Source organism: Falco peregrinus, chromosome 3, assembly GCF_023634155.1.
Source record: "Falco peregrinus isolate bFalPer1 chromosome 3, bFalPer1.pri, whole genome shotgun sequence".
NCBI lineage: Eukaryota > Metazoa > Chordata > Aves > Falconiformes > Falconidae > Falco > Falco peregrinus.
This window is the reverse complement of record NC_073723.1, coordinates 75897172-75911770: the sequence shown is the minus strand read 5'-3', so window position 1 is coordinate 75911770 and position 14599 is coordinate 75897172. Positions and strand designations below refer to the sequence as shown.

The following is a 14599-nucleotide window of genomic DNA, read 5'->3' as shown; positions in this document are numbered from 1 at the left end:
GTAAATAACTCTTGAAAAGTGCCTACTTTGACTATACTAGATGATGATGACATGATTTTGGATGATTTGGATTTGTACACAGACAGCATTAACAGGCTGATTCAGACCCTAGAGACTCACCATTAATGGTTAATTTTAGATGTGGATGGTAAAGAGACTGTGCCGGTATAAAGATGTTAAATTTCAGGAAAGCAGCTTAATGGAGATTTAAAAGCCAGGTCCATGAGGTGGAACAGGAGAATGTGTTCAAATGTGCCAGCATGGAAAGGGCAGCAGGGTCACATATCCACTTTGGTCTCCATCTCGTAATGGTGCCGCAGGAGTCTCTGCTTCCTCCCTCTGGTACAAACCTGCAGAGGCAAAAATGTATCATTTCCAAAGGCACTGTGTGAAGGTGTGTGTTGATGAAACCATATCAGGTGCAATGAAGTCTGCAAGAAACCAACACAGAATATATTCATATATTGAGTCTGAGAAATCTTTTAGAGAAAGGGTACAGGAGTTCAGAAATAGAAAAAATGGATTAATAAAGTCAGGTGGTTAGGAAGAACAAGGAAATAATTTACAGGTAGGGTGAAGGAGGGAAGGGAAAAGCAGCAGGGAAGTGGGACTCTTGCCAGATACCGAGAGGTGTAAATTGGAAAGTTGAGGCAATTAACTGGAGAAGGTAATTTAGAAGATACACATTCAGTGAGAGAAGGAAATCTGGAATGCATAAGAGGCTGAAAGTATCAGTTGTGGCAGTGTCTAGAGAGCAGCACGTTTGGGATATGCCGAGTTGGAGAGGAAAGCTATTGCAGCAAAAGTATATGCAGTTTTGGGTGTATAGCATTGGTGCGTCGTGGAGCTAAGAGATGGTAATTCCCTCGCTGTTCTTCTGGCGAAACCACATCTGCAGTTCCATGCTCAGCAGCAGATGCCACTTGTTGAGTGATGCTGAAGACTGAGCAGAGGGGGAATTTGCACAAAAATAGCAACATTTTAGGAGGCTGAGGAGACTGTGTCTAGCTTTCTTCAGACATTTTCATAAACACCTGGAGAGAATAAATACAAGTGTAATGGAGTATCATTATTTTGAATGATACAAGTGCTTGGGGCTGGAAATAATGGAGTAAAATATATTTTTAAAAATAAATCCTAATAAGGAAATCCCAAGTCAAATTCCTGGTATTGAGATTTTTATGAGGTTCTGGAAGTCTCCTAAGCAGACTTCAAATGTGTCTGGGGAAGAGCAGCACACATACTATGTAGACAATATTATCTACATTGATGGAGGAAAGAGATGATAACTAAGTGGAGCTTTTCCTTCCCTGATATCATTTGCTCAGTGATAGTCTCTCATTGTTTCAGCAGTAGTGAATTATAAAAATGTATCTGCTGTCAAATGTTCAGTTTTGGACAAAACCCTATGATTGTCTCAGGTTTTAGGCATTAAAACTCCATTATAATCTTAGATGCCCTGAGGAAATCTGCCTCCCAATGGTTTCAGCAGGATTAGTGGGTGCCTTGTGGTGCTGGAAGGACTAGTTACAGTGGACTTCCATCCAGCATCGGTGGTGTCTTTCAGACACATTGGTGATCATTTTATGATGCTATATGTAGAATTTTTTACAAGAAAAAGAAAGAAAATTTAGACTTATTAAGGTGATTTCTCACATTTAACAGCACAAATATAGACAGAATAAAATCATGGAGAAAATTGCTGGTTTCACCAGTATAGATAATATAGTTTTGCCATCAGGGATTTCTTTTAGTGACCACTTTTTTGTGCCTGATTAATTGTCCCCTGAAAGACTGTAAAGGAATCACAGAAATAATTTTTCCCCATCTTGAAGGTAATTCCCTTCTTCTCCGTTTTTTTTTTTTCTTTTATTTTTTACTTACTAAAATATGGAATACAAAGTAGCTTTAAGAATCACCTTGTCAGTAATTTAATCCAAACTATTAAATGCAAACCAAGCCAGTGATTGTTCTGTTCTTTCTAGTTTCCATGAACACTGTCAGGGTATTATGAGGATTGACTGTCCTGCCTATTGCTATAATAGATCTTGTTTTGTTTGTTTGCATTACTGTGGTACCTAAGAGCTCTAGTCATGGAACAAAACTATGCATTCAAATACACAACACAAGATGGATATCCTCTTAGTGTGTTTGTAGTTACAGCTGAGAGTTTCTCGCTAGTCTAAAAAATCAACAGAAAGGACAAAGGTCTTTTGCCCCAATCCCTGGACACTGTATGTCCCCAGAGATAATCTGCATAGCTGAATTTTCCCACTTCTGTCAAACGGAATCTCCTTGCTGCCCTACATCTGTAATGACCTGAGATTGCAGAAGGCATACACCCTAGTCAGTGCTGCTGCTTCAGCATCACAGGCAGAGGAACAAGCAAAGGGACAGAACCTGGTTTGGGTTTGTTTTTTGGGGAGGAGGCTAGGAGGTTTGATGTGAAATGGAATGTAAATTGGTTACCCACCTGCTATTAAAAAGCAAATGAGAAAGACCCATTGGAACAGCTGCCCCAAAAAGGGTACATGGACCTGTGGAAGATTCTTTACTGGCATCTCCATCAGAAATACCATAATTTGAAGGTTTCCTCATAAACTACCACATTTGTTAGCATGAGAGCTGTCTCAGTAAAGGCCTGGACTGCAATGCTTTACTAAATTAGGGCTGTGAGCATCAGACAGTGACTACTGAAGCATCACCTAGGAATGTGAGATCTCCTGTGTCAGTGAGGCTAATCCCACATAATCCCAGAACACAAATCAGACTCTCAGTTTATCAAAGGCAGCCATTTGCTCCCTGAGGTAGACATGTTACATCATGTTTTCCAAACCTGACTTTTCTGCCAGTCTTTGGCAAATGCTGATGCCCCGTGTGCTCCCTGCAAACACATTGTTCAGAACATCTTGTCAAACATATTCCTGGGGTCTTCCATGCAAGGGTATTCATGAGTTTATACAGTATTGGCAAATCCATCCTCAGAACAAGGTGTAGAGAGAGAGCTGGGTTGTTATGCCTCTTTATGGATGGAAGAAAGACAGCAGGTGATGGCCTAGAAAACTTTATCAGTGTAGATGTTGTATATGTTGTTTTCTGTTGGCAGAATCCCTCCTTGTGTCATGGCAGATGTGCTTCCCCACCATGGAAGGCTGTATTTCTTTCTTTCCTTTCAATGCTTTTCTAGCAGGCTTTTCTGTAGGGTCCAGTACTACTGCTTCTTTCTTATTCTTGTTTGTAGAAGGCTGGGAATGTATGCAATCAAAACATTGGCTGAATGAATTGCAGGCTTTAGGATGTGGCCTATGCTTTGTCAGATGCTTTGGGGTGAAAGTATATATTCTTATTTTATTTATTACACATTTTACTTCTAGATGTGGCTTTCTCTCGGGACTCCTGTGAGGTTAGTGTTCCATTCACCCTATAGCACTGGTAGTAGAAGCTGTATGCCCCACAGTAATAGAGCAAGGCCTGTGCTTTTCTGTGGTCCTGGAATAGCAACCTGTTTTGTTTTGATTTCCTGGGAGACAGTAATTATTAATCTAGTCTCACACTTAGAAAAATGATGGAATTTCACTCATTATGTTTACAGATCAAAGGTTAATCTTTAAACCAAGGTTTGTTACTATTTTTTAAGCTTCTTGTTTTCTTAACATGACTAATTTCTTTCTGTTGTTGTTCAAAAGGCACACCAGGTTGGTGATTAGGAAATAGCTTTCTCCTACAGCCTGTTTTACATCTCTGTTTAGTCATTTGCACCATCAAGAGCCCTGTGAAAGCCTTGGCTCCCATACTTCTCTGCTGCCACCTTTTGCTCTGCTGGTGCTGCCCTGCTCTCACCACAGGTGATGCAAAAACTGCAGAAATAGCTTTCTGCTCTTTGATGGGCCCACCGCTCCCCAAGTGTTTGTTAAGAGCAAAACTCATCCCATTCATGTAAATAAGATGTGCAAATAATATTACATGCTGCATTTCAGCATGAAAGAAAGCATTCCCTGTTTTTACCATTGCTTTTCCTCAAGGTCTCTGTGATGAATTGGGTTGTTGGCTAGAAAAATACTTTATTGATACTGAGCAGTCTTCCGGTCTTGGAGAGGTTCAGCTCTTGTCATTTTATCTATTTTAATAGAAATGGCATACTAAAGAAAATCATAGTCATAAATCAACTCAACACCCCACCCCACCCCTGGCTTGAGAATTATTTTTGGGCTATCTGAAATCAGCACGTATATTTCAAATTCTCCTGGACATTTCCAAAGTACTGCTGTTGGAGCCCAAGTGTGAGAGAGATACTGTCACCTGGAGATGCGCCCTTTGGAAGGCATTACCTGGGTTGGTACTCAGCATAATCTGAAAGTCAGGCCCTGTTGATGAGTCTCAGGTTAGGCACCCCAAACTGCTGTCATTTCTTGAAGGAAAGTTGGTATCTATCTATTTAGTGCCTGTATGTATAACACTGACTTCACACATAAATATATAAATTTGTGTGTGATGCGTACGTGTCAGTGGATGTAGGCACATGGACACTTGCAGCTTTTTGGAGGCATCCTATTCACCCAGCATGGTTGCTGTGGCGTATCTGCTTCTAACAGGTGGGTGTTCATATGTTGAGACCAAGGAGCCTGGGCAGTACTTTCAGCTCTGACTGGGTTGCCTTAGACTCATCTTTCTTCATCTGAGCTTTAGTTCCCCCATTTGTAACCTCTTTTTTTTTGTTCACTGTTTTTCGATCAGCTGTTGAAATTTGATCATATGAAACCAAGTAATTGTTATCATATAACTTATTTTCCTCGCTGTGTTTACATGCAGATGGTTAGTCAATAAATCAATCAAACTGTTCATGAATACTTACCTTTAGCTTACACTGCTGAGCACTGTAAAACAGCAAATAGTTCAAGAGTTATTAGTATATTCTAGCAGGCACTGATTTGCTAGGACAGCTAAATCAAAATCCTGTCTGACCTATGCTGAGGCTGAATTTGACAACAGCTGTAGGATTCCTCTCACCAAACTTCAGGTTTGTTAGTATCAGTCTAGGCTTCTTCTGCTGCAGATGGAGAAGGACAAAACCCTCCTCTTTTAGGACAAAACCCTCCTCTTTTAGGACAAAACCCTCCTCTTTTAGGAACAAAACATCGTCCATTACCCCTCTCCTTGGACTACAGAGGAAGCTGTGTGCCTGGCTTACGCTAGACTCCTAACTTTTAATGAACTGATGTAGGTGACAGGCATCCCATTCCTTCAGTCTTATGCAGTTAACTACAGCACAGTTTGGTGTCTGGCAGATTTGGAAACATTTTCCAAAGAAAATAGAGCCCTCAAAGTAACCTTGGCTAGAAATATCAGTAACTTAAGTGTCATAAAAATTATGTTATGTATCTCATTAAGCACTAAACGTAATTGAGGGTGATCGAAGAATCTATATGAAACAAACATGGGACTGTATGAAGAACATTAAAGGTTTGATGAAGTAGCATGAGTAGTTTGGAGAACGAGGTGTAAAGAATCTTCTGATTTAATCTGTGGCTGAAGTAGGTTTCTCATCATAATTAAAGACATGATCTGTTTTCACCAGTATTTACGGGACCTTTCTAGTAACAACTAAGGCCTCAGAAAAGTCTAAAGGGACCCATTTAGAACCATTCTAGATTTTCCTATTTTTTGTAGTAATTTGTATGGTAAGTTAATGTTTCTCTCCCCCCTCTGCCCTTCCTTCACATTTCCAAGCAGAATCCCAGCTCCCAGTGCAGGGGAAGAGGTGGCATTCGCTTGAATGTTTTGAAACTGCCTCCTTACAGAATAAGCTTTAAATTCACTCTTTGAGGAAGGGAAGGTTTGAAGTACTCCACAGCATTACAGTGACATTTGCTAGCATGTTCCAAGGAATTGGTCACCAGTCTCACTGAAATACTTTTCCTCAGTGGGATTCACACTGTTCATTCCTCAGTTCTTTGGCAGGTGCTCTTTGGTGATAGCAAGGTGATGATCAGTCAGGTAAAATTCCTGTCCCCACTGAAATCAATAGCAAAACTCCCACAGAGTTCTGTGGAACAAGCAGCTTGAGAGCTGCAACATTTTATGCCCTACTCTGCTTGTTTAAATATTCCCAATTTCCTTGTTTGAAATGGACCATCTTTTTCACTAGGGCTACAAACAGTACATTGCTTTTCTGTTTCCAAAGCAAAAGTCTCTTTTTGTATTTCCAAAGATATCTTTGTACTTATTAGCCATTATCCACACATTTCTGAAAGAACAGCATCTGTCATGAAGACCCAGAATGATGATCAAATGGATTGGGACAGTTTTCATACTAAGTGCATACTTGCAGAGCCTTACAGGTTTGAGACCAGGCCTACAGCTTCTAATGAAACTTCAGATATACAAAAATGGAAATTATGCCACAAACTGAAATATGATTGCTTACCCATAGCAACGGAAATACAGTATGCTCACCCATAGAAAAAGGTCCTTCTACCTCCTTAGTATCTGTTTTACAAAAGAAATTATTTCTGAAAGCTGTGACTGAGAAGAATGGAAAAAGTTTTCAAGGTAAAACTTCTGAATGTGCTGAGTGGGCAGATAGGAACTGTGAGACATGAGGAGTCTCCAAGGCTTATCATCATGGAGAGTCTTGCTCTCCATGGCATTTGATGTTGCAACTTGCTTTCTTTATCATACACCACAATAAGATTCTCCGCCCCCCCCCCCCCCCAAGTCTTCTCTTCCTAAGAACAAACAAATGCAGTTCTCTCAGCCTCTCCTCATGTGTCCTGTGCTCCAGCCCCCTGTCTTGGTGGCCCTGCACTGGATTCACTTCCATGTGTCCTTTTGTGTGTCTTGTACTAGGAGCCCAAAACAGGGCACAATCCTTCAGTCATGGTCTCACAGACACAAGGAGAAAGCAAGAATCATTTGCCCCAGCCTGCTGGCTATGCTCTTGCTAATACCACTCAGCATCTGTTTGATCAGAAATGTACTCACGGTGCATGCACGTACTCATATTGGAGTTGTGCAGTGGGACCCTCAGGACTTTTTCTGCAAAGCCAGCTTGCATGTAGGAAATTTTTGCCCAGCTTGTCCTGTTGCATGGACTTGTTCCATCCCAGACATGGAACTTTTCATTTGACTTTGTTCTGCTCCCTAAGGTTTCACTCAGCCCTTTTCTCCAACCTGGCTAAGTCACTCCAAATAGCAGCCTTGTCCAGCAGTGTATTGACTGTTCTCCCCTGTCTGGCATTATGTGCAGGCTTGCAGAGAGCGCAAAGGAACCACATGCCAAAGTTCTTCATTGAGATACATGTTCTTCTCCCTGAAAAGTCTTTACATCTTGTGAGAAGGATGTGAAGAGTTGCAAGCACAAACAGCTTCATATTATGAGCTTATAAATAACTGGTGAAAAATAGCTTTCTCAAGGTCACTGCAGGTAGTTCTCTACTGCAGAGTGAAGTTAGTACCACTTTATCATGGATCTCTCACTGGATAGAGAAATGCAGGACAATTTCCTAAATCTTATTCTTTGGACTTTTTCAGGACGGGTCAGACTTAAGTATATAGATGGGAGGAAGTGGAGGGAGTGGACTGTACATCATATGTGTGGGACAGGTCAGCCACGTGAGACAGTCTTAACCATCGAAGTAGACTTCATGATCCGAGTATAGGAGAGGAAAGTTTTTTCTTTTTTTCCTTTAGCTGGTCTCCTCTCAATCAGATGATTTCCAGTCTGATGTCACACCTGGGTGATTTCTGTAATGCATTCAGATTATTCATTTTAGAGTTATCTTCATTTTTGCTACCTGTTCATTTTATTCACCAAGCTTTTAACCCTTGGGATGTTGCCAGAGCTGCTGTATTGTTCCCCTATTGTATGTTCACAGTCACATTTCTAAGTGTTTTCTGTCCCTTCATGGAAGATTGTAGAAACTAAATAGCAATTCCCAAATCCCTAAAAAGTGATTAGCAGTTATTGTTCTGTAAGTGCTTAATAGGGAGATTAAGACAGGCCACCAGGTGTTTACACAATAACACTCGGTAGCATGCAAATTCAGCTCTAGCTATTACATGGTGTAAAGAGGGTAAATGCCTTCCCTCAGAGAGATCAGCAATTATTTTGGTGCTTGTATTATATCCCATTTTCTCTAGTAGGTTGTGCAGTTCTATTCTTTTTGAACTTTTCGTTGCCTGATACGGGGTTTATCTGTGTTTATAGTAGCAGGATTGATCTGTAACCACAAAATCAGTTTCTGTTAAGGGTAGTTTTCTTGCATGATCAGTAAGCTGCAAAGACACATTTTTAGTCTGCCTCTCTGTATCTAACACAGTATATTTATATACAGCAGCAACGAAAGAGGGCTCTGCTTCACACCGCAGGTTTGAAATAAGTGATAGTGAAATAGCTTAGGAGCAGAGCAAATTATTTTCTGTAGCGAATCATATCATTCACTGTCTCTTTTTTTCTGTTTCAGGAGGTTGGAAGCATTATCGGAAAGGTCAGGAAATTACTTTCTCTATTTTCATGTCAAAATATTGTGTATCAGTTGACTTCATCGGCCCAGGCTAACTTTTTTTCTGTTTCTTTAACAGAAAGGTGAGACAGTAAAGAAGATGAGGGAGGAGGTAAGACAAGCCTTGATGTCTTCACTTGCTTTTCTTTCCAGTTCAGAGAACGGGGAAATTCAGCGTGTGCAAACCGACACTGCCATCAAGTGGGCAGTTACTTTAACATCACCATTCTTTGCAAATTGTATATAAGCGTGCTGGCCTGAATTAAACATTGTTGTTAATGTAACCTCCTTATCGCCACAGCAGTCTGGAGTCTTCCATTCCCATGGCAATCGGCCTGCTGCTGTCTTATCTCAGGAACAGCTTAGCCAGCATGATTCTTTGCATTAAAACCACTGTATCTTTATTTAGCATACCAACATCTGTCCTGCATGTGGCTTGGCCTCTGATTTTCCAAAATCTGAAACCAAGTATTAGAATGATGCTTGTGTTTGAGGGCAGACACAAGCTCCAGCAGAGCTGGAGCCAGGCTTGATAACGCAAAGTATCCCTCTGCTATGTCTTGGCAAAACCTTAACTTTTCATCATTTTGCTGCTGTGGGTAGGATGTGGTCAGGGTAGACCTGCACGCCTGCTATTCACATCCTTTGAAAAGGCTGCAAACACAAAATAGCTAACTAAAACAGGGTAGTGCGTAAACCTCAGTTTCCCCAGTGTCCACAGGCTTCTTTCCCTGCTGCAGAGCAAGCGGCACTGTCTTCAGAGGATTGTGCTCAGGCAAGGCAGACGCACACTTGTCCAGCAAGGCAGCACATCTTACCATGTAATTTTCCTTCTTTGAAGCCAGTGCTAAAAGCATAAGTCAAAAGACAAATCCTACTCTTTAAAATTTTGGGAGTGCATACTGTATAGAGGATGCCTCAAGAAAGATCAGTTTGGTTCTGGTAAATCTGCAGAACATTACTGTGTCAGCTGCTTTGTTGTTTTATACGCTGATAGAAGGTCTGTGGCAGAGAAATCTCAAAGTATTTGAAAGAAAATTGCTGAGATCCACCTTTAAATATACACAATAGGGAGTTCATTGTCAGGCTGAGTTCAGAGCACCTTTTTTGTTAAGAGCTTTCACCCATGTTTTCACACATAAGTACATTTGCTAAGACTTTAAAAAGAATAAAGAAAAAAGAAATGTTTCCAATATACTAGGTAATCCTGCCAGTTGATTAAACACTTTTTAGTTTAATTATTAAGTATGACTATGGGCAGATATCTTTGGAGATAAACCGCATGCACAAAAGGGAAACCATCATTGTAGAATGCTCCTGACTTCTGAGTTAAACATCTTAGAGAAGAGTTATGAGCCCTGGTTAGTTTTTCAAGATACGCATCAAATGTTCTTCTTGTAGTCCTGAAAACCTACTGTCATGTACATGTGGTCACAGGAGGCTTTAGTTGTTTGGTTGTTTTTTTAAAATAAATAAATTATATGCATCTTTATATCAACACAGAACTAAGAGTCTGTGTCTCCACATGGTAATTTGGTCCTCCTTTAAATGACTGCCTTCTTCAGTACTTCTTTAAAAGCAAAATGCAACTTTATTTTTACTTCCCTGACAGATGTGGCAAGTTGCATGCCATCTTTATGGAATGAAATGCAACTCTGTCTTGCTCTGTACTGGGGAAATACGGTATCTCACTGTTGAGCAGCAGTATGCACATGGATAAGGGCTCAGGCACACAACACATGGGTTGGTTCATGGTAACCCTGAAGGCAAAGGGCCAAATTAACCCTGATTATCTCACATTTTCTACAAGCCCAGATCCTCAAGAAGGTCAGTGCTTGTGAGTGAGTTGAGGCTTCAGTGGCTTGTTAGGCTGCCCTAACACATTTCCGTGCTTGAAACCCCAGGGGAAGTGTAGGGTGGGTCTTACCTGAACTGGATTTGATCATTATCTGCACTAAGATCCTCTTAAATATATTTACATCTAGTTGAGGTGTTTTCTTCGTGCTGCCGTAGTGGCATGAAGGGGACTAAGTATCCCTGAGAGCCAGCCTGGCTTGTCTCCAAGTCTTACAGTTTTCTAACTCCTTCCAGCGGGCTCCCTGCCTTAAGGAGATAACACCGTTACGGCTGCTTGTCCTACGGCTACCCCTTTAAAGGGTTGTTCAGTGCATATTAATTGACTGCCTTCACATGAGACACGTCTATAAGAAAGCTTCTCCACAGTGCAACGCAATGCCCCAGCTAGACAGATCGAGCACCGCCTTTGGGTATCCAAACCAGAGAGGTGCCTCTTTCCTAGGAGATGTCAGGGCTCCCTGGAGACAACAACATTGTCTGAAATTTTGCAGCTCTGGTCCTACTTACAGTTAACCCTGCAAGAGGGAAGGGAGAAGACTTGATTACGCAATTATTTGCAGCTTTGAATTACAGAGATGCTGTTTGCATACTGCGAAGGTGGCTGTATAAGTATTTATTCAGACAGAATCCAGCTTCCCGCAGTTTGATGGATTTTTGGAGTGTGATCAGTTTATACTGAAATTATATGATGTTGGGGGTGCAATTGTTGGGGAGGGAATTAGATGCCTCAAGATACTCCTTCCCAAACTATATACCTAATCCTACTTAGTTTGCTCCCTGGGAGATATAAATTTGTAAAATATGTGTTCTTTTTTGACAGAGTGGTGCTCGAATCAATATTTCAGAAGGCTCATGTCCAGAGAGAATTGTGACAATAACAGGCCCAACAGATGCAATTTTTAAAGCTTTTTCTATGATTGCACTAAAATTTGAAGAGGTAAGCAAATAAAATATGTTTTTTTCTTTCTTCAAGTTGAAATAAAAACACTGTTTGAATTTTCTCATGTTTGCTTTAATGTTAAATATGATTTGTTTAATGTTCTATTTAATAGCAGTGAAAGTGCTTGTATTTTTATAAATGCTTTTGGCAGTAACACTGAAGAAAAATAATGGGTCAATTTACAAGCTGTTTGATCATTTCTTTTGCTTTTTGGAGGCTTCGGGGAAAAGCAATTGCTTTTAGTAATGTGCACTAATGGTAGGAAAAATGTCTTGGAAAATTTCTGGTCCCAAAGCGGGTTTGATTTGAAACAAGTAATTGCCTAACTTTTAGCTTTGTTTTTCTATGATTCCATTTGGTATTGTTGTAAATTTTATGTATGTCAAAATGAATATATAACTTATTTAACTAGAAAATTTTTATTTTGAAAACAAACTATATGATTACCAATTACCATATTTAAAGCTTGGCTTTTAAAATTAATTAAAATAAAGACACTAAGAGTAAGTGAGGCAAGAGCTCGATTTACTGTAGAATAAGCGTTCTGTGCAGATATGTTCCTAAAGCGCTGGGATCTCCCCAAGTTTCATGGACCAACTACTATTAGATATGGTCAGCACTTCAATGGGAAACCTCACAGATAATTCAGCACACTACAGAACATGAACCTTGGTCACTCAGGACAGGATTTAACTCCCTCTACTTTTGAAAATCACACTTCTAATCCAGACATCTCTTGTGTTATCTCTGGAGAGACAGAGGCAAATTGACCACCAACACAGAGAAGGTGATTCAGCTTCTCCTAAAGGAAGAGCCTTCAGACAGGTAGACTGAATCACCTGAAGCAGGAGAAAGGGGCTGTCTCCCTCCATCGGTGGTTGAACCAGAGGGGTGTTATCAGGCTAACAAATCCCTACCACCTCCTACTAGTGTAGTGTTTTGCTCACAGCTGTGCTGTGCCTGGCAGGTGTCCCTAGCTCCTGCTCAGGTGTTCTCAGTGAGAGCCTCTTTGGTTTGGACAGACATTCCTGGCAGCCCCTAGACAAATGACCCTTTTTTTTTATACTGCAGATGTTAATCCCATTTATATTTCTCCAATCCTTCATGGATTTTCAGATCTTCCTGTTTTCCCAGGAGGATATTGGAATATCCTCCCAGATATTCCAATCTTTCAATATGTTGATAAAGTACCTTAATGTTGTGGCGTGGTACATTTTGTAAGAATGCTTTTTTTTTTTTCCCTTACCAATATTAATGAGGTAATGATTTTGAGGCTAAATCCTGCAGAACCACATTCTGTCCAGTCCAATTTTAAAAGCACCTCGTCATCTCTTTCTCAGCCTTATCTCTTACTCATCGTGTACCAGTCTCTGTTTCTTGTGGCCTAAGAGGCAGCGTCACGTATGGTACCATACCCTTCAGTCCATGGAAACCTGGAGAGAGCAGTCTCTCTGCTCTCTACACAGAAAGCATTCTGCTTAGGGCCTTATCCTGAAAAATGCTGAGGGAATCATTAACGGAGAGAATCCCTGCCAGTTCCCACCAAAACAAGTACCCGGTGGAAATAACACTGCGCTGCTCATAAAAACATGGAACGCTGTACATCATCAGATCCCCACTCCACCACCCAACACGACATAGTCTTTGAAAGTGCTGTAGCTAGTAACAGGCAAAGAAACCTGAAATGCTGCCATCTGACTGGATTTTAGGCGTATTTACCCATGTAGATTTTAGTGGCTAGTCCGGACCCTTCATGTGGGTATTAGCAAAGGGTTATTGGTGCTCCCTGCAGATCCGGTACTGAGGTTATATATTCTGAAATATCTGTATTTAGTTTTAATAAAATTGGCTTCTGATATATTTAAAAGAACAATGGCAAAGAAATATGCCTCTCATAATCAGTTAGGTTTCCTATAGTTATTCCTGTCAATAAAATAAGGTAACTGTAACACTTTGGTGGCAAAATAAAGTACTGTTTCAGAAAATACAAATGAGCTAGCTGCCAAATGTGATTTTTCATGCATGTGTTTTTGTTGGAGATTTCTTCAGTCATTTAAAAAATTGAAAATCCCAGAGCAGACAGTGCCTGGCCCAGCTACCTTCAAACAGAACAAAAAAGATGCATGTGTGAGACTGCTACTTTGAGAGATTTTTTTGGTATTTGCTGTGCATGCCCACGTGAAGCAATTCGACATGAAGCCCTTGAATCCTTAATTTCAACCCTACAGCTGTATAGCTGGGGATAAACAGATCTAGGAAGACACGGGAGCCCTGGAATGTTTTTCTAATGTTAGAAAAAACCTCAAAATGTGTCAGATAGGTAGAAAAAAGGAAAAATCTGGAGGAGTATTCTCTGTGTGGTTGCTCTGTGCAGCCTTATATCACTCTGCTTTGACAACCTTCCTAATAAAAGTTGATTTTCTAGCAGCCTGATGATGAATTTACAGGCTAGGCAGGTAATTACATAAACAACTAAAATTCACTGTAAAGGAAAAAGTGTTATTAAAAAATGGCACCAACCCAGGCAGACCACTGACATTGCAGGAGAGGACATTTTAGAGCAGTGACTTCCAGACTGGAGGTTGAGACCCAAGAAATCAGCTGTACGTTCACCGGTGAGTGGGGCAGCTCTAGCTTTGGGTGTAGGTCTGCATAATCCACTGGAAGCACATGGTAGTTAAGCGCTGGAATAACCAGCAGGCAGGGCTCAGTGGTCAGACCTTCTCCAAACAAATGAAAAAAAGTTTGGCAGAATCCTTGTTCATCTGCAAACATTTATGAAGAATTTGCTCAGCTCTAGGAAGAAGGAGGAGAGAAAAGGAAGGTGATAAAAGCAATTGAGATCTCTTTTTGACAGACATTAACTCTTGTTAATGGTAAATCCTGTGGTGGTCATTAACAAGTAAGGACCCACCTCACAGCCTCATACTTGCTGTGAAAATTGGAAGGTTTAACATTTCATTTAAAAACCAGTAAAGAAGAATTTTGATTTTTTTCATCAGCAGTTTGGTAGAGCTTTTCTGAGCTGCCAGGCTTGCTTGCCTTGGGAAGCCTTAGACACTGTGACTCTGGGATGCCAAGAGCTGGGGATGCCGCAGGGCTCCAACAGTGGGAGCTGGCTCTCCCACACCACTTCCAGGCTCCCAGTCAGCCTGTCCTGGCTGAGGAGCAGCCCAGGCAAGCAGGCAGAAAGCCATGCAAGGTCTGGCTCCCGTGCCTGCCAGAGCCCTGAGGAAATGGATGCAGTGCCACAGAAAGTTGAAGGTTAAAGAAATGGGAATCTCCCAGTTTGAAAGACAAA

At 40.9% G+C, this 14599-nt stretch overlaps 1 protein-coding gene across 8 annotated transcripts in view; it reads left to right on the top strand.

The window, feature by feature from the left end:
* LOC101913690 (poly(rC)-binding protein 3-like) overlaps nucleotides 1-14599 on the top strand; it is a 67671-nt gene that overhangs the window by 9680 nt on the left and 43392 nt on the right. For all 8 annotated transcript variants that reach the window (XM_055798632.1, XM_055798631.1, XM_055798630.1 and 5 more), the window contains exons 3-5: nucleotides 8463-8486; nucleotides 8581-8613; nucleotides 11179-11295. In XM_055798632.1, the coding sequence (XP_055654607.1) occupies nucleotides 8463-8486; nucleotides 8581-8613; nucleotides 11179-11295 (174 nt within the window). The remainder of the gene's footprint in view (nucleotides 1-8462; nucleotides 8487-8580; nucleotides 8614-11178; nucleotides 11296-14599) is intronic.